This window comes from Anguilla anguilla, chromosome 14 (genome assembly GCF_013347855.1).
Source record: "Anguilla anguilla isolate fAngAng1 chromosome 14, fAngAng1.pri, whole genome shotgun sequence".
Lineage (NCBI taxonomy): Eukaryota > Metazoa > Chordata > Actinopteri > Anguilliformes > Anguillidae > Anguilla > Anguilla anguilla.
In genome coordinates this window covers 14,599,259-14,624,040 of record NC_049214.1, presented here as the reverse complement: position 1 = coordinate 14,624,040, position 24,782 = coordinate 14,599,259, and the positions used below count along the sequence as shown (strand labels likewise).

At 44.1% G+C, this 24,782-nt stretch overlaps 1 protein-coding gene across 1 annotated transcript; it reads right to left on the bottom strand.

Moving 5' to 3' along the window:
• Window positions 1-140: 140 nt before the first annotated feature.
• On the bottom strand, window positions 141-24,070 carry LOC118212895 (inactive carboxypeptidase-like protein X2). Its single transcript, XM_035391362.1, has 20 exons — window positions 23,180-24,070; window positions 15,239-15,538; window positions 14,441-14,515; window positions 13,542-13,616; window positions 13,221-13,292; window positions 11,936-11,995; window positions 11,471-11,530; window positions 9,582-9,659; window positions 7,323-7,432; window positions 6,927-7,066; window positions 6,349-6,433; window positions 5,748-5,892; window positions 5,380-5,459; window positions 4,922-5,045; window positions 4,614-4,810; window positions 4,199-4,378; window positions 3,285-3,675; window positions 2,359-2,498; window positions 2,045-2,144; window positions 141-1,498 (listed from the first exon to the last, which is right to left on the bottom strand). The coding sequence occupies exons 1-20, from the start codon at window positions 23,457-23,459 to the stop codon at window positions 912-914; spliced, it is 3,279 nt and encodes a 1,092-aa protein (XP_035247253.1). The 5' UTR covers window positions 23,460-24,070; the 3' UTR covers window positions 141-911.
• Between the last annotated feature and the right edge of the window lie 712 nt (window positions 24,071-24,782).

The following is a 24,782-nucleotide window of genomic DNA, read 5'->3' as shown; positions in this document are numbered from 1 at the left end:
GTTCACATGTGTTGTTTCCGAAGCCCGAATTGACTGTTGATTGAAAGGAAACCACAAAATCATGCAGACGTTGCAGCCCCCCAGGACTGGAGTTTGAGACCCCTGGTGTAATATGAATTTCAGACTTAACCAAAAGCACATAAAGCAAAACAAGCCTTTATTCAATCAATTATGAAATTCCTCTCCCAGAACTTTCACAATTTTTTATTGTAACCAATCTGTGACTGCAGAGAAACAAGTGTTAGGGTGTTCTTTTTGAGATGTCTGTCCTTGTTAGTTTTTGCTAACAATACAGCAAGAAAAACGGGTAAATAAAATAAATGACTGCTTTTCTATTTATTAAAATAACACATCTATTGTTGTCTTTTGTAGCATTTCCTGCCTAAAGAAATACAACAAAAAAGAAATCTGAAGCAAAAAAAAATGAGTGATGCATTTCCACTTAAATGAGAGATTTTTAGTTTATTTGTTTGTTTGCACTGCTATGAGTTTACTAGTAAATTTAAAAATTTCAAATGGGATTTTCAAATTTATTTCAAGAGTTCCTCTTTATCTGTTTCCAGGCCAGTCTCCTGCGATCAGCTCTGCTGTGTTTGTGTGTAAGAACTACATTCATTGATTAGGCCTCTGTTAAACTCCTTTAAAAGTCCGCTTCCCTTATATCCTTCAGAGGCGGACTTTTGCCTCCGTCTAAAACCGCGGGAAGTACATGACCGCTATTCTGCGCAGCAGAAAGAGAGTTGCACCTATGAGCTCTTTAAAGGGACCTTGTGCTCGCATGTGTGTGGACAGACAGGAAAAGAGTTGTATTTAGCTCAAAGATGTGGATGCAGGACACCTTACAAGACTTTTCAGGTGGCCATTTTGAGACTCACTGATCTATGTGAATGCGTGCTGTTTTACTAGAGAACCTAGTCATAATCCTCTATGTTGATCTCAAAGTTGTATTCTTGCGTGGCTTCTGTTTCAGTGAGGGTGTCCTCCACGGGGAACCAGGAATCATACCAGGAGGTGGTGGTTTTAGGCAGTGGTTCAGGCGTGGTGGTGGGGAGGGGTGTGGTGGTGGTCGTCGTAGTGATGGTGGTCGTGGGTGGAGTCGTGGTGAGGTTGGCTCTCAGCCGCTGCTGCCGAAGACGCATGATTCTCAGGCGGCGAAGCCGGGCCTGGCGGGGACTGAGCCCGCTTCCGACTCTCACGCCTGTCCTGACCCCGTTGCCGCTAGTCTTGCCGTTACCGTTTCCTGTGCTGGTGCTGGTGCTGGTGCTGGTGCTTCCGTCGCCATGGTTCTGGGGATTCACTAGGATCGGTTTCTTCCCGCTGATAGCCATGATCTGCCGTATCCGGTCCCAGTTAGACCTGGTCAGGGAGAAGCTGCAGGGCGTGGCCCCTGCCTCGTAGCCCACCATGCACAGCCGGGTCTGGGGCATGTAGCCCTCTGCCCGCACCGTCACCCGGTACTCCCCAGGGTTCAGCAGACGCCAGTAATCCCCTGCAGCAGCTGTGGAGCAGAAGGACAATTCAACCTCGCTGCCTAAACAGTGAGCACATCCCCCTTCCTTATCTGTACCCCTCAGTAACCAACCGGGTATCACCACACCAAAACCATGTGCGTGTCCTTACCAGCATCCTCGGTTACACAAGCAGCATTGCGACGTGACTAAGGCCACATGTTTAAGGTCACCGTTTATTTGTCATCGCGCCAAAAGGTTTACCGATAGGGCCGCTAGATGGCTCCCTCGGTTAAGGGACCATGCTGTGGTGCATGGATGAGCCTCACAATCTCAGATCGAATTTGGACCGTGCCATTGCTGACTGTGGCCGGTAGCTCTATAGCAATTGTGTTACCCAGGGTATGGGAAGGTTCAGTTGGTTAGCAGTCCTTGTTCATCACTATCTAGTGACCCCTGCTGACTTAATTGAGGGTGCCTGTGAACAACATGTTAAAACTGCACATGAAAGGTCTTCTTATGAAGAACATAGAGACCTCTGATGCCAAAATGTATGGCAGCAGGCGCTGATAGAGAGCCAACCAGGGGTTACTCACCTGTTTTGACGTCATGCCTGATCCCTTCCACAGCCACAGTGGCGTTCGCAATGGGGTTCCCATCAATGTCCTTCACCACACCTTTGATCCCACGATGCACCTGGCAGAGGAAGTGAGGCCTCATGATGAGCCATGAGCACCAACAAAATACATCTTTCACACAACCTGGTGCACGCATATCTATTTCCTTTTGTTCATATGATTATGGAGATCATACTGTGCTCGTGTAAAAACTAAGTGGATATTTAAATTTGAAGCTGTTCCAGGGCCAGGGGCTTGTGGGTAAGAAGCTGCTAATGTCCTTTCCCTCTCACCTGCTCTATGAAGCCCAGCAGGGCCTCCCGGTTGTTCTCCCACTCCAGTGCCAGCTCACTCTCGTGCGGGAACTTGTCACAGCCGACAAAGATGGACAGCTCGAAGCAGTTGGTGTGCAGGTAACTGAAGTCATTCATGCCTGCAGGATAATGACACCACAGTTTAGATTTTTTGGAGCAACAGCTTGTCAAGTCATTCATTAGCCCAGGGGTGTCCAATCTTGCACAAAAAGGCCAGTGTGGGTGCAGGTTTTGTGTGCTAGCCCAGTATCATCACACCCGACTCAACTAAATAACTATTAATTAACTATCGTGATCTTCAATCAAAAACGTTATAAGTAGAATCATGTGTCTTAGTGCTTGACTAAAACAAAAACCTGAACCCACACTGGTCCTTTTCAGACAATACTAGACACCCCTGCACTAGACCATTGAGGTGATCAAACCCAGGACTGAATCAACCAGGGGTAGGCTACTCCAGTCCTTTAGGCCTAGTGTGTATGCAGATTTTTTCCCCAATAATTTCCCTGGCTCAGGTAGCTAACTAGCTGTATACATCAATGCTAGTTTAATGTAAGTACACAAGAACAGTCAAGCAGCCATTCATAAGCTAATATACAAATTTAGCTAAAATGCCAGAATGTCAAACGTAGACATCAGCCGGAAATCCACAAACAGGTAAGGCCCTCCTTGCCCAATCTAAATGATATGCCAATGTGAAAAATAGCCTGTTCTCAAATTTTATGCATTAGCTGGACTAGCCACCCAGACCAGTGTGTTAGCAGGACTAGCCACCCAAATCAGTGTATTAACAGGGTTTGCCACCAAAGTCTTTCCAGTGTATTAGCTAGGATTCAACCCCAAAAGCAGTCTATTAGCCACCTAGGAGCCTCCCAGCCTATCGATTCTGCTCTGTCTGAACTCACTGCCCACAACAGGCTTCCAACTGGCACGGTTGATGATGCCCTGGCCGCCAGTGATGTCATCAGTGTGGCAGGCTCCACGGTAGGTCTCAGTCATGGTGAGGTGGCTGAAGGCGTAGGACGTGGCCAGCCAGCGAAACATGGCCTCATCAGGCGTCTCCCGCAGCTCGCCCTGGTTTTGCCACTGGATCCGTGCCCACGTCTCCTCGTTTAATTCGTACTCCTCCTCCTGGCGGCCCCGGCGCCGCCCCCCCCGGGTGTCCACCACGGCCCTAGGTGGACGCTGCATGTCAAAGGGGTATGCCACCACCTTCTCCCCCCCCTGCAAGTTGGCCCCAAGGACGAAGGGGTTCCTCTCCATCCAGGTAATGATGGCTCTGGTCTCAACAGCAACCTGTGACACATACACAGAGACACACACTAGCACACGCACACAAAACTAAATTCCCTGTCTAAGTATATTACATGCATGCAGGCGTTTTAATGTACTGCTCAATGATTTAAATACTTTGCCTCAATTTTCAGCCAATGGAAATTACAGCTTGCTCATTTCTCTGAAAACAGAATACTAAACAAATATTTATTTGTCTGGCCATGAAATATATTCCATAGCAGCTGAATGGAAACTGGTTTTCAAAATAGACCTGTGAATAATTAGTTGGACCGAATCATTGTGAAAAGCACCCAGAAAATGTTGTGTGAAGAGATGCTGAGCCATGTGGTCTATGGGTCTATTTTCAAGACTTAAAGAAAAGTCCCTTTCATGACACAGTCATTTTGGGCAGCGCTGAACAAACCATTCTCCCTAACACCGACCCTGTATCTGCTGACACAACTCTATACCAGACCAATGGAGCTTTGTATAGAAAGCCTAAATGCATCCAAGGTCCATCTCACCCCTCTGTGGGCTGACTCACCGAGCTGTTTAGTGACAGGAAGTTCTCTGGGATGGGAATGTGGTGATTGGGGACAATGCGTGGCACCCAGCCTCTGTCCTCTGCCCCCCAAAGGATGCTGTTGAGGTCAGGAAAGTTCTGGAAGATGTCGTATCCTTCTTCTGTCCAGTGACCTAAGGCCCAGTTCCCCAATTCAGAACCCTAGTGGACAGAAAAGGTTTGATAACCCATAACTCACACAAAGACAAATACACATACTGTATATACATACATGGATGCTCTTACACAAAAATGCACAGATACATAATATACAACAAAAGTATGTACCATAAAAAACACAAAAATGTGCACAAGTATATGGATATACACATGCTCACAAATATAGCCATGCATCACTCAGTGATTTTGTATAAACAGACAGGACAGGCTCCCTGACCATCTCGTAGGCCAGCTCGTAGGCGTCAGGGTTGAGCGAGGGAACCAGGTGGATGCGCACTCCATTCACCAGGCGGCGCACTCTGGGATTGCCGTCCTTGTACTCCTTACACAGGAACTGCATGAGCAACAACAGCAGCTCCCGCCCCAAGGCCTCGTTCCCATGGAGACCGGCCGTGTAGCGGAACTCAGGTTCGCCTGTCGGAGAGAGAAATGTCGCTCAGAAGCCGCCTGAGGTTAACTGAAACAGCAGTGAAGGTCAGCGATGGTCTGAATGGGCTGACGACACAATGTTTTCACAACAGCCACCTGTCTCATGCTCTCCTGGGTTGTCAGAGATTTCCATGGCATAGATCTTCAGCCCCTGGAAGCTCTTGCCAATGTTGTAAATTCTGGTGATGTTGGGACACTCCTCGTTGATCACTTTCATCAGCTGGGGTGTCCAGACATGGAAGGTGAAGGTTAGCGCAGTCCCGCTTGTGACTCAGAATTTCAGCCATAACTAGACCCATTATTCATACTGGGCAAGTACAAAAGCCAGCCCTTCTGGACAAGATTGGACACTTCACATGCGGAGACTGAAGCATAGTCAGCTTATAATTTCTTTCACATGCAATCCGTTTATACAATTAGAAACTTTTCTGAAGCAATTCTGGTTAAGTAACTTGCTCAAGGGTGCAACCTCTTTGTTACAAGCCTAACCCTATCCATCAGGCTGCACTGCCTCCTGATATTCCCTACGCTCTTGGCTGAATAGGCTCCCTCACCTGTCTCATCTCCTTGTAGTTGTGGTGCCTGAAGTCTAAATCATCGATGGGCGTGACCTCATTTTCAGTCTGAAAGAAGCCTGCAGGGACAGGAGTACATGGTTATGAGGAAATTAATGAATGGAACTCATCTGAGGAAGGAGGAGTTACAGGTGGGTCATTATAATTCTAGCCATCCATGCAGAATTGTTCACTCAATGTAAACATATTCGCCATTCAAATCATATTAATTTTATTATTGTTCGTATCTGACACTTTATATGTTGTAAAAGCCACAGGAAGTATGTGTCCAGATTGTTAGTGGGTCTGTGTCAGGTCTGTTGGTGGGCGGAGCAGTGGGCGGGACTCTGATGTGGGCGGGGACTCACTGGGCAGCTGACAGGCCATGAACTCCAGCCGCATGCACAGGCTGCCGTTCCAGCTCTGCGGCAGGACGCGCATATAGCGCGCCACCACTGGCTCCGCAAGCTGGGACATCACGGGCGTGTCCTTGTCCACATTACCAAAAAAGAGCTGTGGGGAGACGGCAGGGGCAGGGACAATGGGGCGATGTTATTGAACCCCATAGCAATGTGACTGACAGGTATGTACACATTATGTACTTCCTAACATCACACACACAATTCTTCTAATCTTTGCTATTACAGTAGATGCACATTAAAAAGTAAATAATAAAATTTTTGTCAATTCAGGAGAGTCCAAAAAGGTAAACTGTACATAGCAGCAGAGGCTGAAGATGCATTTTTTAAGTTTGCTTATTTCATAATTAACAATACACATGTACATTAATTAATGTAACATCAAGATGTCATGTGCATTAAAAACCGCAGAGGACTACATAAATCAGGGTATTGTAAAACTGTTCCATGGCTGATAAATCCTTGGGGTGTGAGCTGTATACATCGTCCTTTGATTGAAACTAATTGAATAAGCATTTGTAATGAGAGGGTGTTCCTTCTGTAGACTCACCCACTCAGCATATCCATCATGGAGAACTGTCCAGTCACGACTGTCGTTGCTGAAGGCCACAAAGTAGGAGGTGACGAAATCATCACTGGATAAAACAGAGAGAGAAAAGGGTGTGTCACAGACACAAGAGCACGATCAGCATTAAAAACTCACTTCTTCCTGCTCCAGTATCCCATCTGAGTTCATATACCAAGGATAGAAGCTCTATAAAATAAAGCATACGAGCCAAAAGATTGTTTTCTCAACTTGAATATTGTCATTTTATGTAGGAAAACACTGGACAAAAAAAATATATGTACAAGCTGAAATATTGTGTTAATTATCCAAATATTTTTTTATTTCAATCTATTTTCTGTATATTCCATATCCATAAGAATGACATTTTCCTTGCTCCCCTTCACTGGAAATTGCTTTGAGGTCCTCTGAGGCACTATACAAGTGTAAACCATTGCGATCATTATTGTTATTATTGTACATTCATTCATTCTACTGTGAAAATCGAACACTTTGGTCTGAAAATCATCAGAAGGGCCATGCTGTACTGTGCCCTGGACAGAGGGGAACAGGGAGTTCCTTACTGTATTTGGGAGTCCCTGCCCTGGGTAATGACCCCAGTGAACTGCACCTCCCGTCGGGCATCCACCTCGAACCAGTGGTCCTTCTCCTCAGTGTCCGCGCACCAGGCTCCCCCATATATGTCGTCTTCCTTGTCCGAACCCTGCGGGAAATTTCTAGCTGAATCAGTCTCAGAGAGAGCCGGTCAGATGTTTTGGGGGGTAAGGCTGATGACAAGGCCAGATGGGGCTATAGCTGTGTATGGGGGTGTGGCTATAGCTGTGTATGTGGGTGGGGCTATAGCTGTGTATGGGGGTGAGGCTATAGCTGTGTATGTGGGTGGGGCTATAGCTGTGTATGTGGGTAGGGGTATAGCTGTTCATGTGGGTGGGGCTATGTAGGGGGGTGTGGGTCTGCACCTGCATATTCAGGCGTCCTCTCTGTGGGCTGAGGCCATGGTGGGACATGGAGGAGGCTAGGAGCTGGTCGTTCTCCACACGGTGGGACTCCATTCCAAGAGGGGGGCACTCTGGAGGAGGGGGCAGGAGAGAGAGAGAGACACTGTTGTCTGACCTTTATAACCTTTATCACAAACTTGTTTTTGTGTGGGGGGCTGAACATGTCCAATTCTGACCCTAATTTGGAATTTGGTCTGCAGCTGCATCTGTGTTAATGTGCAAAACCCCACTGCTGATTCAAGAGAGTTTAGCCATTCATAGTTCCCCTCTAAAACATGTGGTGTTGCTAGCCTGCTTCTTTTCACAGCACAAACTACTGCTAAGCACCACTGCTAAGTCAGCACTGGCGTGGTCTGGATTCAATCCGAGGTTGTGAGGCTCGTCTACGCACTACAGTGCATGAGCCAATCAGCAAGCTTGTATTTTAATATTTTTGGAAAGGAGGGCGATGGGTGTATCTGGTTATAATTATGAGGGTAGGGAGTATTGCTGAGCTTAGCTTTCACAAATAAAATGTTGACTGACTTACTCAGCATGTAAAAAATTCATTTCAAAGGCCACAAGACAAAAGTTGTAATGAAGCCAATATGTTCCCGCAGATGAGTGGTTTTGCTGAGCCATGACTCTACAGTTTGTCAGCAGATTATTCTTTCCCTTTATATGAGCCCACAAAGGCAAGAAAATGGGTCTCACAGATATCCAAAGCTTGTTAGAGTAGCTGAGAACATTCGAGGTGTTAAGCTGTGTTCAGGTTTACAATGTTTACTTCCACTGTGGACGTTCAGAGGGAAAGAAGAGCCAAGGGTTCACTCGAGCCAAAGACGAAGCAGTCCCTGCCAAACCTCAGCTGCACCCCCCCTCCACACACACACACACACACTCTCTCTCTCTCTCTCTCTCTCTCTCTCTCGTACTATTTGTCTGGGTTAGCAAAGTTAGTCATTTGGAAAACAAGGGAAAATCATGCCTGGAAGCTGGGGTCAGTGGATCCCAAGAATATGATGTTGGGGATGCTGGCTGCTCAGGCATGCTTACCACATACTGGACAATTTAGCATGTTTTATGGAGGTGTGGGGACTGGGGAAGGTTTTGTGCTCAGTTTACCCCAGTGATGGGACCTCCTTACCCTCAGAATTGGGTCTGAATTGGGTGGTTGAATCTACTGGGGGACAGGGGTTGTTTGGGCTTGTTTTTGTTGGTTTTTGCATATAGTTTATGTAAATTCTGTTCCTGAAGAATGTCCGAAAAAAAGTATTATTAAAATCGCTGTCTCTTCCTATCTCTGTTTCCCCTCATGTACAGCAGAAGTCCAGTGATTGTGGAAAAGAGCTCTCATCCTTGCAGTGAAACCTGCTTTCTGTCTCAGAGCTTCTGAAAGTGGCCTGGGAAGACCAGCCTGGCTGCAATCTTCAGCTGTTTCTTTTCAGACCCCAATTAATGTTTCTTTAAACCAAACCAGTCTCTTTATTTGGGGCATTCATCTCTACTGTAGAATTGATTTGATTTTCACATTACTCACCTCAAGCTTTATTGGTGGTTTTCTAGCCATGATAAATGCACTTCTGTAAGTTGTTAGGCTAAAAGCATCTGCTAAGTGGTTAATTTGGAAATTGTAAATATAGAGATTCCTCTCTTCAGATATCTTGAGGAAATATTGCAGCATCACCATGGCTCAAGTATCAATGATAGGTCTGGACAAAAATAGCACCTCTTCCAAAAAAATTCCCTGATGACTCTGCGATTTCCTTTGTATTTCCAGCTGGAATACACAGCACAGCTGGGAACAATAGAGCGTTTCTACAGTGAAACCTACAGTGACTCAGAGCCCCTTCTGGAAGAAGCTTGTACCTATCGAGAAGCAGAGGTCAGCAACTGCAATCTATATTGTAAGTGTGCCACTTTAATTCAACTTTGGAGGTCAGAGGCAGGTAATAGTTCCCTCTGCCTTGAGGAGTAAGAGATTACTATTGTGGACTGGGGGTGGGGGGGGGGGGTATATTGTGCTCCTACAGTACCTTCTCTGACCTCTGGCTAAAAGCCTAGGGTCTAAACAAAACATATTCCATTTCAATTCAGGAGGAGAAACAGGATAAAAGTTGTTAAAGCCCCATACTGATAAAAATTTCTTTGAACATCATGATGAATGTTTCAGACACATCCTTATGTCTCTCATGAGGTGGCGTTTGGAGTCAGCGTATGATGAAAAGGCTTGGCTCTTACTCTTTGGCTCCGTAAAGACTGGGGTCTGTTTCTCTCTGGCTTTCTCTTCCTCCTCCCACATCTTCTTTTGTTTCTCAGCTGTAAAAAGCAACAGGAGGAAAATATTTCAGTCCACGTGCTCGAGCACAGCTGTCAGCGAGAAGTTCAAATTTAACCCACTCTTAGCTTCACAACCACATCAAATGGCATCAACTGCAGCAGGGGGACCCTAAACCCACACCTCCCTCCCCTACCACGCACCCCCACCCTACTGAGCACCTGCTTACCCTCATCAGCAAACAATGGACTGCCTTGATGATGATGATGTGTGTATCTTTGTGTGAATGTAACAGAATGGCAAAAAAAAAAAACGAAGCAAAAATATGCTGACAAAAAATTGGGTTGTGTATTTTTTGTGCCCTCACACACAACAGTTGAGAACTGGTTGGGCCTTCCTTAAATGGACAGATGAGGAAGACTGAACCATTTACTGCATGACATGAGTGCTGTGAGTTAGCAGCGCAGCCTTGAAAAGGACCCGATAACAGTCTTCAAAAGTGAAGGTGGGATTGTTCATGACATACGGGACTAGCTGCATGGCAGTGATATATTTCTGTCTGCATACACCGTTTCACGTGACAAAACAGAGGTTGCATCTGGCACACACATGTAGATCTGGACTGTTTTTCGCAGTATATGGTTTCTGACCTCATTTCCTGTGCATCACACTGAAGGAATGGCATATCCCCAAAAACGGGGGCTGCTCTGAGCTCCATGAGGGGAACCCTATGTGATAGTGAGAGCGGAGGGGGAGTGTTCTATCTGTCTCTAACCGAACAATATGAGGAAGCAACACGTGGCACCAGCTGCTGTCTCTCCTTCTCTTTCTCTCTCTGCCTCTCTCTCTCTCTATCTCTCTCACACACACACTCTCTCTATCTCTTCTTATGTAACTCTGGACAAGTTCTTATATTTAATTAAAGCCAGGCAATGCTCTCTCAAGAATTGCCTGGCCTCCCTCATTCCCTCTTTCCCTCACTCATCTGATTTAATATCTCCCTCTGTTTTCTCACACACTCCCTCTCTCATACACACATGCACACGCAAATCATAAACTTTAAAACACATCCTGTATTCCCTCCTTACCTCTTTCTCTCTAACACACACTTCTCACCCTGACTCTCACTTCCTCTCTCTTTTCTTTTCTCCCACTCCTGCAGCTTTTAAAATGTTTTCATCCGTCCACATTCCAGCGTGCTCCCTCTGGCCTTCCACTCCTCAATCGCACTAACGCACTGTCATTATTTCCCGCTATTTGACAGTGTTTTCACTTTTGTTCTCTGTCCAAGTCCAAACAGTGTAGCTCTCACATCACATTGCTGTGACATGTGGGCACAGCATGGTATGATTCACTTGCATCTCAAACATTTCCTGCTGTACTAAAGGCCTCTGAGAAAGAGGGAGGAACTCCAACAGCAGATCATTTTCTTTTATTCAAGTCTTTCCTTCTCAAATAATAAAACAAACAAACCTACTTACCAATGCTGATTTGGTGTTTAATAGATAAGTAGATAGATCTATAAAGTGTACAGTCAGACTAGTTAAAGGAGTCTGAAGCTTGGATTCAACCGATGTTTTTTCCTTAATTTTGACAAACAATTGTCTGCACAAACACAGTTTGGTGAGTTCAGCAACAAAGCTAACTTGCCAAACTAAGTTAGAGAAGAGAATGTGTAGCAGCCAAGCCAAATAAGTGGGCAATGTTCCTTTGAATTCATATAACAGATGCAGTAAATTAGAGGTTGGAGTGGCTTTATTACAACACAATTAGGCCCATTTAGTTTTTTATAGGATAAAGTTACTCTGTAATTCAGTTATTGTAGAATATTAACTAAATAAAGGATCCATACCTCTTTCCTCTTTCTCTTTTCTTGCCCGTTCTCTCTCTTCTTCAAGCTTCTTTTCAGTGACTGTGGAAACAGAGAGCCATGATTGGTCCAGGTGCAGATACAGAATGTTCAGCGCTCATCCCATGCATGGTGTGACTCAACCTCAGCATGCACCTATATTGCACCATTTATTTTATTATGTTCATGATTTATTATTGAAATTACCTAGATTATCCAACTAATGCCAACAAAAAAAAATTTCTATGTTAATATAGCAATAATTATATTCATAGCTTCCCAGATAGCAAGCAGCTCCTGGCTGGATCTGCGCAGATTTTGATCTGGCAGTGGTGACTTTGGGCCAGAATCAGTACAGATCTAGCCCAGAGTCACTTGCTATCTGGGTTATTGTTATCATTGAGACTATACTGCGTGTGTGTCTGTGTGTGTGTGTGTTGTAGTATGGACACAGAGTGAGGTACATACTGTCACCATAATCATATTCTTCATACCATGGGCCAATATAGGGTGGAGCTGTTGTCCCCTCTAGATAAAACCAAAAAGTGTTAGAATAATTTGTGCCAAAAATTGTAGATCGATGTGCAGCCATTCATTTTGAAGATGCTCTTGTTAAAAGTCACTTACATGTACATTCGTTGCATTCAATAGATTTATGAGAGCAAACGTAACATCAAAGAAGAGACAAACCGGCAACTGTGCCGGAAGAAATGGAAGAATCAACTATACATATGTGACACAGAAAATATCCACTTCATACTGTTGGCTTCCAAGGATGCTACATTTTCAGAACAGCAGAAGGCCGGCATATCCGAAACACAACTAATTCATCATCAACCCAACACAAAAAGTGCTGCACTCCACTACCATCATATTTGAATGATTTGACTGGAGATACTGAAAGTGTGTAACAAGGGCCAAACTGTTTGGGGATTTGGTGTCAATTTCTGCCATTTACTGTTTGATAAACCCAGTCTTTTATTTTATATTTCTGACCAATAGACAGTACACGTATTCATCATGAACCAGCAGTAGTGCATACTTGTTTTGAAAATTAAGCTCATTTTTGTATGAACATATACGATCGCACACATCAGCCCTCAGTTGTTCAGTGCTAGTTCATAACAATGGCTCATTCTAATAGACTAGGCTTCATCCACCAAGTCTGAATATTCTCCAGTATAACAATCACAAATCACGTCACCTGTGTGACTCCGCATTTCTCTCTCTGTGTTCAATTTGCAGCCTGTGGAGGCCCCTCTCCTCAGTCCCCCAGTAACTTATTTATCCCAGAGTGTCATACAGCAGGGAAGTATACAGCAGCTTCTTGGCTCAGTCCACCACAGCATGTGGCCTTCATTCCAGCCCGCCTCAGTGGCTCCATCCCAGCTGTGCCATTGTCAGCTGCCTGCTCTGTGATTACACCTGCAGTTTTTTCCCGTGAGCATATCAGCAGCTTGATGAGACCGCCCACCTCATCTCCCAGGCAGGCAAAAATTCCCCTAAAATGTGACCTTGGAGCTCCCTCACCGCCAAATCATCCCCTCTTCCCCCCAAATGTGCTTTTGCCAGTTTTGTGAACGGGGTTTGCACTGTAATCCCAATTAGAAAGCTGCCTGCAATCCATGAGGTTAGCTAACCCTAACCCTTCCCTCAAATTATGATGTTCCAAGAGAAAAGCCAAACCCCATCACTCATCACTGCCCTCTAACAACCCCCGCCCCTCCTACCCCTTACCCACAATGCCACTCACCTGGGGCAGGGTGGTGCCCCTTCTCTGTGGGGAAGGCCTCCTTGTAATCAGGGAAGGGTTCTGGCACTTCATCTGTCAGAAGGGAAAACGGGACACTGTGAAATGGCTGCATAGCCTTTGTCTTACAGCACCATGCCCTCTCATTGCATGTGCAGTTGAAGACCTTATAGCTGCAAACAAAGGTCCCTAACCCTGGACCCAAAGAGCTGCAGTTTATTGTTTGTTTTTTTTTTGTTTGACCCAGTATCTCTCCATGACAGGGATTAAGGGCCACTGCTGTAGAGGTCCTTCCTTTTCATAAAGTTTAAGCTTAAAACATACATTTTGCATCCCAGTAGTCACGTTCCTCTTCAGATTTCAGCTTCTTGGTCACAGTCCCTGGTTGTGTTGGCTCCACTGCAAAAAAAACAAGAAGCCTTGAACAACAGCACCATGGGTAATAATGACAGCGCCAAATAAACTTGCTGGAGTGACTTTGAGCTTTGGTATTCAGGAAAGCAAAATGAGGCATTCATATACGTTTATCACCATTTCCACCACTGATTTAAACATTTTGCACACCATATGTTACTAATTTAGCAACTGAATATGTCATGGGGGTGGCACTGGTCAAAACAGTATTGTAGCCTGATAGTCCACCTTGCAAAAGGGCCTAGTCTTTGGTGGTACTGTATGATAATTTTACCCTTCTGTGATGTGGGACACCAGAGAGCAACTCCTATATGCAGTAAGCTCCTTGCCTCTTCAAAACAATCCTTTTCACCTCACTACTATGGGTATGATGATAACACAATCTGGCAACCATCTTGGTGACCATGTCCTGAAGTATATGTCATTGGGAGCCAAAATGGAGAACCCATTCGGTTTCCCAATACAGTTTTATAAGCAAATATTAATTAAAACATATCTGCAAAAGGCACCTGGGGTGAGGATAAACCGTTGAACTGTCTATCAAGTGATTTATATCGATTTTTAAAATTGGAATTGGAATCAGAATTGGGAAATGGGAATCAGAAAGCAAAAACTGAAATGAAAGTGAGAATTAGATGAGAATGTACAGCCTTGTGGTTCTGGAACCTGTCTGAATTTGGAACACTGATCACTATATTCCACTCTGTCGCATTAGGAATGGAAAGGATCTAGTTTCCTTCTGCATCTGCACAACTACCCACACAACAGCCATGCACTTAAGTTGGATGGAACACTGTGGAGGCGCTTACCTGGCTCTGAGTGAAATGGTTTCTCTGGATAAACGGGTTTCTCCTCTGGTTCTTTTTGTGCAACTGTGGGGATCACTAATGAGACAAAGCAATATATGTCACAAACAATCAAAGGCTTCTGGCTTACATTCACATGTGACCCGTTAACAGGTTCACATGTCAGCATTTGCTATGACTCCTGTGTTCCCCACGGTCTGTCCAAACAGGTTATTGACTTGGAAAGTGTTAGTATTTCTATGTGTGCACTATGAATATACAACAATTTATAGAAAAGACCACTTGTGGCACACACTGGGATCACAGTGACTGTGTATTTGGAGCCAACTACTTTACAGTATATGTGTATTTGCACAGCAATCTGCAGCTCAATGCAAGTAGATCATTTTCAACTTGTCTGCTACTAAAAGGCTTATATTTAGACTTAAAATTTTATTTTTATGACTTTTTTGTTAAATAATGCAAAAATATAATGAATGAGGTGAGACAGATTTGCCAAAAGAAACTTTCACTTGCCGAGCAAACAGTAACTTAAAACAAGTTAAAATAAGATTTGAAGTCTCATTACAAGACTCAAACACTCGTTAAGACAGTGTTTATGTATGACAGGCAGGTAGAACGGTGAAGGGAAGAGAGGGGTAAAGAAATAGAGGGAGTGGAGTGGTATGGGGTGGAGGGTAAGGGTACAGGAGTAGTATGACAGGTGGAGGGAGTAGACAAGTGGAGAGCTAGAGGTTGTAGAGGGGTACAGGGTACAGTATTGGATGTAGGGGTGGATGTTGTAAAAGGGGTAGTACATACGCTTGTCCCAGCCCAGCTCGATTAGAAGCCGCTCCTCCTCCTCCTCCAGGCTAGTCTGTCTGGTCAGGGGTCTCTTCTTGGGCTGCTTGTCCTCCTTTGGTTGCTCGGTCACCTCAGCCTCCTCTGGTTGCTCAGTCACCTTCTTGGTTGCCTTGGTGGTCTTGGGGGCCTTGGGCTTCTTGGTTGGTTTTGGTGGCTTGGGTTTTTTGGTCGGCTTTGGTGGCTTTGGTTTCTTTGTGGGCTTGGGGGCCTTCTGCTTCTTAGCCTTGGCCTCCTTCTCGGCTGCTTTCTTGGCTTTGGCTGGGAATCGGCGAAGGTAGAGGGTGGGGTTGTGAGTGGAGGTGTGGGGGGGGGTGGGAATGAGAGTGGTTAAGAAAGGAACAGCAGGAAAAACACATCAATCATTCAAACATTGCTAAAACGTGATTAAGAGATAAACCTGCAGACCTGTGAACCCAGGGAATCTATAGCCTTTAAGGAAGTGCTCCTGAGAATCTACCTGAGACATTGAGCTGCTCCTGCTGCTTTCAGGACAGAGCAAAGCTCCATGTTGCAAGATTTTGTGGGCACAACTTGATAAAATGAATCACTACCCAGGAATCCAAGAGGAGAGGAGTGGTGTGGGGGGGGGGGGGGAGAGTATGGCATTGAGCAATCCAATCAATGCATCATGATTTATCTGTCATCAGTGGAACTGAGTTGGCTGAAGGCCCAATGAAAGATGCTCTCTCTGAAAGTGCACATTTTAAAGAAGGCACGCCTTGTCTGGCTCTAGAAACTTCCCCTTGAGGGGATAGTCAATCATAGCTGTTGAAGTACACTATCACCAGACAGGGTTGGAAAAGGCTCCTCTGTGTCTCCAAAGAGGAGCCACATCTAGTTCAAGGGTTCTTTGTTAGGTAAAATCTGGTAGCTTTCACACTTTTCATACCTACCATAGAGGGTTTCATAAACAGCTAAAAAGCATTCCTCTGTGGAGACAAGCCAAATAACCTTTTCAGAACCCCCTTACTAAGAGTGTAGGTACTTTATAAAGATGCACATTGGAAAGCTACAGCTTAAAGGGAAACAAAACACAAATTTGATGTCACTTATTTCCATGTGAAAACTGAATATACTGAAAATATATGATATGGGTAAATATACAAATTATTGCAATATATAAAAATTTTGTGTAAACACTCTCAAGTTTTCAAAAATGTCCACATTGAACTATGTTATGGTGTTCTAACACATGGTTCATGGTTAGGTATAAGGTTCAGTATAAAATCAACTATGGTAGATAGAGCTCTTTGAACTCAAACAGAGTTCATATTATACCTAATGGACATGTATAAACATGGTTTAAACGCTGTTAGAGTCGACATAACAGACATATCAGAATTAATTTAACACAAATTATTTTCCTGTTAACTGTGCTATAAGACAGTAACATTTCAATTAATGATCTTTATATTGTACCATATTGTATGCATACAGATGCACATCACAGCTTTGGAATAAAAGAATAGTATCACCAGGTGCTCTTTGGCCCAGCTATTGTAAATATATCAGTGTTCAATAATCAGGACATTCGTATGAAAATAATTCCTTACCAGGACAACTTAAAAAAGATTAACCGGAAGAATGAGGAGAACTGAAGAACACAGAGCCTTTGAGCTATTTAGCATATGTAGGGCAAGGCAATTTGGTTGTATACTTTCGTTTTATGCTCATCTCTGTTTTATAGTTTGATGATTTATCAAAGATTTTTCACTATCCTCCTCCGATGATCTTCAACGTACTGCTCTTATGGCAAACACAATGTTTTTGTTGCCATGACAGGCTTGAAAATCACCCCTGAGGAGAGTGTCAGACATTGAAATGCATAAGCAATGTGAAATTCTCCTGAGACATAGTGTGTTAGATATTTATTTCTAGCTCACATCTTGATTCATTAGCACACTAAAATTCTAATTCAAATATGTGTTATTTGAATGATTGGAGAACCCATGTTGCTAAAATATGCTTTCTGAGGAAAGGAGACCAAAGCCCTCACCGGGGCCAAAGGCCTAGCAGGCTTTGTCAAAGCCCAGCAGCAACACTGGCCATTCCGAGCCTGGGTGGTACTGAAGAACTCAGAACTCGGATGCGCAGCTAGGGGCTATGTTGTGTGGCAGATGATGAAGAGATGGAGACATGTTCGGGTTGAGTGCAATGTGTTGAGTTTTATCCTTTTTTGGGAGGGGGTCTGAGGTAAGTTGGCATGGTATATAGAAAGTATTCATTTTATGTAATGGTCAAAGGTTATATGTGTTCACTAAAGGAACATCAAAAGTCAGTCTACCCCCCCCCCCCCCCCCCCCCCCCCCCCCGACTTCTTTATTTCAAGTTTTATTCATTATGACAACTTTGACACACTGAAATGATGTCAGACAACTTGTAGGAATAGTAGTTCAAAAAAATGACACTTGCTTAAAAGTTTTCCCCAAAGCTAAGGACAAAGAGCCATAGAGGTTAGAATGAATTCTCACCTTTTTAAACAAGTCTGCAAAGGCCCAGAGCAAAACAAATTACTTCAGCCTGGACACACAGCATGTGGATGAAGCACACCCAGACTAGTTTAGACTTTATTTGATTTGTTTTGAGGTGTGTCTGGCATATTTCTGAGGCTAGACAGAGGCAAATGTGTCTGTGGTTGTTGAAGCAAAGTTATGGTGGGCTCAGGGAACGACAAGCCTCAGCAGACTTCCATGGCAGTGAAGTCACATATGATGAAATGAAATGTATACTGTACATGAAAAATATGGTATATACAGTTGTGTATACAAATTAAAACATATATTGTTCTACACATTTACTTTCTTCCTTTACTTTACTTTATAGACAAAAACAAAGAACAGGTTCTGAAAACAAAAAAGTTTAATCTAATTAGGTGTTAGTGCTAGGAAGAAGTGATAGCATGGAGGGTCGAGGCTGGTGTGTTTGCCTGCTGGAGGGCACTTCAGATGAGAAAATCAACCAAAGCGCTCTGAAAGACCAGACATTAATCTTCTACTGCCTCAGGCTGGCTAAACCTCACCCAGACATAACGTCACTACTCAACAGGGCCGTGCACAGCCTTTTTGTGGCACATATGCTGAACCGTAATAGGAGGTGGCAGAGATTGCGATTGTGGACGACGAGCAGGAATTGCAATTGCAAGGGGCTCAGCCACAGTTTGGCATACCTGAGCATGTGCCTGCCACACAATCTTACCCAAACATAACCTTTAATCAAACGCGACCACACCAAAACATAACCTTAATCAAACACAACCATGCCCATGCTTAACCTTAATCAAACACAACCACGCCCAAATATATCCTGAATCAATCACAACCACACCCAAACATAACCTTAATCAAACACAACCACGCTCAAACTTAACCTTAATCAAACACAACCTCACCCAAACATAACCTTAATCAAACACAACCACACCTAAAAATAACCTTAATCAAACACAATCTCACCCAAAAATAATATAACCATAACCTTGTCCAAGCACAACCACACCAAAATACAATCTTAGCCAAAACATAACCTCACTCAAAGATAACCCCATCCAAAAAAAACATCTAATCCAAAAATGACCTCAAAAACACGTTGCTCAGATTTCAACTTCACTGAAGTAGACCTTTCCTTAAACCAAACAATGTTACCTAAACATGCCTCAGTGTTCATTAACACAACTGCCGTTGTGGAGCATCCACACATGCTTTCACTTGTGGGTCATTCAGCTATATACAATGTATACAATGTTGTGAAAAAGAATTTTCCCCTTCCTGATTTCCTCTATTATTGTATTTGTCACACTGAATGATTTCAGATCTTTAGAGACAAAATGTAATATTAGACAAAAGGAACAAAAGGAAACACAGAACAAATTTTTAAAATATTATTTCAATTATATAATGAAAAAGTTATCAAACACCCATATCACCCATGTGAAAAAGCAATCTCCCCCTTAAACTTAATACCTAGTTGCACCACCTTTAGCTCACTCTGTTTTGCGGAACTGTTTTCATTTGCAAAAACTGGTAGGTTTTCAAGCATGAACTACTTGTTTCAGGTCCTGCAACAGCATCTCCATTGGGCTCAAGTCAGAACTTTGAATAGCCCACTCCAAAACTTTAGTTTATTTTCAATCATTCAGAACTTGCTTTTGTGTTTTGGATCATTATCTTGCTGCATAACCCAATTACACTTCAGCTTCAGCTCATGGACAGATGATTTGACATTCTTATGAATTTTTGGGTACAGAGCAGAATTCATAGTTCCTTAAATAATGACAAGCTGTTCAGGTCTCAAGGCAGCAAAGTATCCCCAAACCATTACACTACCAGCAGCAATAGGAGCCATGTTGTCCAAAAAGTTCCACTTTTGACTCTCCTATCCATAAAACATTATCCAAAAAAGGCTTGGGGATCATCCCCAAATTTTTTTCTTTTTTTGAGAATTTATGTTTCTCTGGATTAGCAGTGGTTTCCGGCTTGCTACTCTCCCATGAATCCCTTTTGCCCAGTCTCTTTCTTATTGTGGGAGTCTTGAGCACTGACCTTAGCTGAGGCTATAGAGGCCTGCAGTTCTTTGAACGTTCTTCAGGGATCTTTTGTGACTTCCTGGATGAGTTATCGCTGCTACCTTTGAGAAATTTTGACAAGCAGACCATTTCTGGTAAGATTCACCATTGTTCCAAGTGTTCTCCATTTGGAGATAATGGCTCTCACTGTGGTTTGGTGGAGCCCCAAAGCCTTATAAAAAAAGTCTTTTAAAAATATGTTTTGTGTTTTCTCAGTTTCACTCAGTCTAAAGCCGGACACCCACCGCACGCGTATCGACCGCGAGCGCACTACGCGCGTATTACGCGAGTAACTGAAGCGTAGTTGAAGTACTGTTATTACCAGTTACGGAACCAGTGGAGACACGCTACGCGCCGCGCCGTGCTGCTTGGCCGTGCTGCTTACGCGACGCTTACGCGACGCTTGCGGTGGGTGCCCGGCGTAATATTTAATTTTGTCTGAAGATCTGAAACCATTCAGTGTGACAAATATGCAATAATAAAGGAAATCAAGAAGGGGCAAATACTTTTTCACTGCACTATATCGTCCCTGTGTTCCCCTTCATTTCTGGGATCAGGGTCTAGTCCAGGGTCAACAAGTCCACTTGGTGTTCCACCTGGGCTGCCATGCTGACTCGTGTCCCAGATTGAACCCCCCTTGTGCCGAATGACTCACTGTGGAGCTATTTGAAGAGGTGAAGCAGTGCCACATCAGTCAAGAATGCATTAGAAACACAATTTGTTTTTCCCTCCTATAAACCTGGACTAAGAGATTCCAATGGGTTCCATGCCCATCCTATACCATTGAGCCCAGCATTTATAACACTCTGTATCAAACTTGCCATTCTGTCTCCCCCTTATGCTTCCTTCCTGATTCCTTCACAGCTCCAGTAATTTGTGGTTTTCTAAAAAATTTGCAGCTTCAGCCTTTTCCATTTTCCATAGTTGTGTGTGATTAATGACATCAGTGATTAATAGCAGGATTTTGTGTGTGTGCGTGTGTGTGTGTGTGTGTGTGTGTGTGTGTGAGAGAGAGAGAGAGTGAGAGAGAGAACTGTGCGAGGGGACTTTATTTTCATGGAAACTTTTTCTTCCCTTGAGTTCTAATTAACCGTGGTGAATTTGCAGCCCAGAAACTTTGTAACAACTAAGGACATTAGTTCTTGGCGGCAGCTCATTTAGAGACTTATTGTAATGTTCATGCACAATGCACAGGGCGCTGTGTCACTCAAGTTCTTTTAACTTTAATTAATACACAATGAATCCCGGCTGGGTTCTAACGATAATGAACAAAACAGCAGCCACTGCTGCGTAGGGAATTGCTGTCCCATTCACATGCACTGCAGAGGGTATTTACAGGAGTGGATGCTAAACTAATTGCTTATAATTGCTCACAAACATCTTATTTGATGATGTTCTAATGAGCACCATCTGCAAAAAACACACACACACTCACCACAGTGCAAACACACCCACATAAGCACACATGTGACAGCAATTCTCTTGGATAATTTTAGTTATGTAATTTGGTTGCAGGAGAGACACAGGGTCTAGAGTTTCCGCTGGTCTTTGTTTTCAACTTTACATTTGCAGCTGTTTCAAATGTTTGTAATTAAGTGTTTCGATTTATCAGTTAAGTGCTGAGTAACAACAAAAACAAGCAGACTATGTGGCTCTCCATGACCAGGGCTTAGGACTGTTGTTTTGTTCTACAATAGCTGACTTAATAGGTCAAAAAGAAAAGAAAGGGGAATTAAGTGTTTTCAAAGACGAATACAAACTTACATTGCATTACAACACTTTCATTTCATTTTAGAATGCATTAGTAAATCTCCAACTGAGTTACAAAATACATAGTTTCGGAAATCGGCTGTTTGAGGCTGTTCTCAGAAGAGCTGACCCTAGAGACTGAGATAATCCCACAGATGTTTGCTTGGAGATAAACTCATCATGTCTGCAGATATGTTACTCACTAAAATGCCCTGACTGAACCTTTCTGTTCTTTTGTCTGCCATTCAGCCATGCACACTTTTTCCACTGAGATGAAAAAAGAAACCCCCATAAATTTTCCACAATTAAAAACATCTCTGCAAAAAAGGCAAGGAAAACACGCAGACAGAGAAAAACACAGTAATGAAAGTGCTAGTCACGTCTTGATGCCGAAAGGCATCTTAAATCAGGGGCTTTTGGGAACACGCAGACGGGCGGGAGGAATTTTTAACCCCAAACTTTCAGTCCTCTTTTGCCTGGCTCGCCCGCACGTGTTTGACCGCAGAGAGCTCTGCTGTTTCACTGCGACTGGAAAAAGAGGCATAAAGAGGAGGGGGGTGTAGGAAAGAGGAAACCCGCTTATCTCTGGGCTAGTGGCGAGGGGCAGCTGGGTTTGTTGTTTACTCCTACACTGCTGAACTCTTTCCTCCCTCCATCATTTAGAATACCACATTCACTACAGTACAGCCTACACTAGAGAAAACCACTCTAGCAAACAGGTAATTACCCTACATTACATTACAAGCATCAGATGCTCTTTCACAAAGTGACTTGCATTGCATTTCAACATAGTATCAATTTATACAGATGGATAGTTACTGAAGCAATTCGGGTTAAGTACCTTCTCAGGGGTATGACAGCAGTGTGGTACCTGGGAATCAAACCTGCAACCTTCAGGTTACCAGCCCAGTTCCCTGAATATTATACTACACTGCCACCCGTGCTGTCACCAGTTCATCTGTATCAATGCCCCCTTCTATTGCAATCTGTCTCATCAGTGCAACATCTTCTGTTAACTTGTGAGAGTGTAGGCTATTCTTTGTTTCAAGTATTCATTTATTCATTCATTTGTTTTTGCAATCTGGAGTCCACCAACTGAGCCTGAGCTATTCATTCAATACTGCATAGATGCCCAACTTCCCAGAGCGCAATGACCCAAACACATGTCCTGCCAACTGCACCTCTCCCTCCTTCTGGGTATCAGTAATGTGTAAACCTGTGCTGCAGTCAGCACTGGCACAGTTACACTTCTGTACCGGACTGTGGGATTGCACAACGTGATGCATGATGACCATGGGTGGCTTTTTCAAGTGAGCATACATAGGCCTCAGATCCAAACAGTTTCCAAGTGATGTCTTCCCTGGCATTATGAAATGAGGATTTTGAAAACACGTGTAATTTCTCCACTCACTCAATATGACCAAACAAACGGCTGTCTGTTCTCCACCTACATTCTGTCCACCTTACACACTAGAGAAGTGTTTTCTTTTGCTTTGGCTGCCTACATTATGACAGAAGTCTTTTAATATACAAATATAAATACTACAAATATACATATTTTTAAATAAATTTTCTGCTTCTGTTATTACCTGCTAACACCTCCTCTGGGGACTTCTTGACCTTTGGTTTGGGCTTGACTGCACCTCCTTCTACATTGGGATCATCCATGAGCCCCTCTTCTCTCCGACCCTCGCGTGGCTCCTCCTCTCTTCGTCGTGGCACGGGGCCCCTGCCTTGCCCTCCCTGGGCCCTCGCGGCTCCGGGGCCCGCCAGCGCAGTTTTGGAGCTTGTGCCGGCAGCGCATGCTAGCGCACAGCACAGCAGCAGCAGCGTGACGGCTGCACACAGCACCGCTACGCTCCTCTTCATCTTCCAGCACGCTCAGGCACCGCTGTCCTCCTCAGGGAACCCGTCAGACCAACGGCTGCCGAGACTGAGCACCAAGGGCAGCTGCTTTAAATTGAACGTTCTCTTTTTTCCTAAATCTGAAAAGGTTCCCTTGGCTCACACTCCTGGAAAAAGCACATCCAAAATGCAATTCAGGTCCTCAAAGGTTGAATGATAAATTCCACAGTTGGTTTAAATTCCAGCAGTCCTGAAGTATATCAATGGAGGGGAACTTTCAAAAAGGACATAAAAAAACTCTCAGAGTTGTTCATTACATAGGCTTAAAGGTGGTGTTGACAAATCACTGACATCAGTCTAGAAAAAGATAAAAGAAGAGAGGAAAAGTTTTCTCTGGGTTGAGTAAAAAACAGGCAGGTGCATATATCCACTGTGAAGTGCAGTGAAGCACAGGAGTGCGTCCTCTGGTCCGTCTGATCCAGAGAGAGAGCAGAATGCTCAGGGCTCGCTCTCAAGTAGCCCTTGCAGCGGCGGCACCTCGTTTCGGGGATCAAAACGAAAACTGACACCCCCGTCCGTCAGCCCAAATCCCTCCTCCCCTTCCCTTCAGAGATCAGCAGCTTTAATTGTCCCGCCGCCTCCCCAGATTCTCCCTCTGCAAACCCCCTCTGCTGCAAGTCCTGGGAGGGGGAGGCCCTCCTGGAACGTCACATTCCAGAGGCGGAGACTGGGATGGACAGAGAGAGGGAGGGAAGGCAAGATAGAGAGAGAGAGAGAAGAAAGGAGGGGTGTAGCCTTGATAGCGTTTGAACTGCTGTCACCCTCACACACGCATACACACACACGCACGCACACACACATATACTCACACACAGAGGAATTCCAGCTAATGTTCCCGAGTCCAAACAGGAAGGAGAAAAGGCGAGACTTCAACATCAGTCAACAGGCAGCTGTTTCATCTCTTTTTCTTGTTGCTTTTTCCCTCTTTCTTTTTTTTTCCCCTTTCCTTAAATAGAGGGAGGGGAGTAATTTTCCAGAAAGCATTGTGGCCTGTCCTCTCAGAAAGAAAACTTTTCTCTCTCTCTCTCTCTCTCTCTCGCTCTCTCTAAATTAGAGAAGGCTGTGTTGTCTGTACATTCAGAATTAATTATTTCTTCCTTTCAGGGAACTGTATTTGAGGAAATGCACAGGCAGAACACAGATCTCTGGGACAAGGTTATTCGAAATGAGATGCAGAAAAGCCTTTTTTAAACTAAAAATAATTAAATTCAGATGGATTCCCTTCCTTTTCTTAAATGAAACCACAATGTGACTGCTCACGTGGGTAGGCAGAGAAGCATTTCTGCA

What these genes read in the sequence shown, in the direction of transcription:
- LOC118212895 (XM_035391362.1), bottom strand. Translation starts at nt 23,459, where the DNA reads ATGAAGAGGAGCGTAGCGGTGCTGTGTGCAGCCGTCACGCTGCTGCTG. An exon ending in AGAATATGATTATGGTGACA is followed by an intron (nt 11,531 to 11,935) that starts GTATGTACCTCA and finishes CTGTTTCCACAG; the next exon opens with TCACTGAAAAGAAGCTTGAA. An exon ending in TGCTGGGCTTCATAGAGCAG is followed by an intron (nt 2,145 to 2,358) that starts GTGAGAGGGAAA and finishes TTCCTCTGCCAG; the next exon opens with GTGCATCGTGGGATCAAAGG.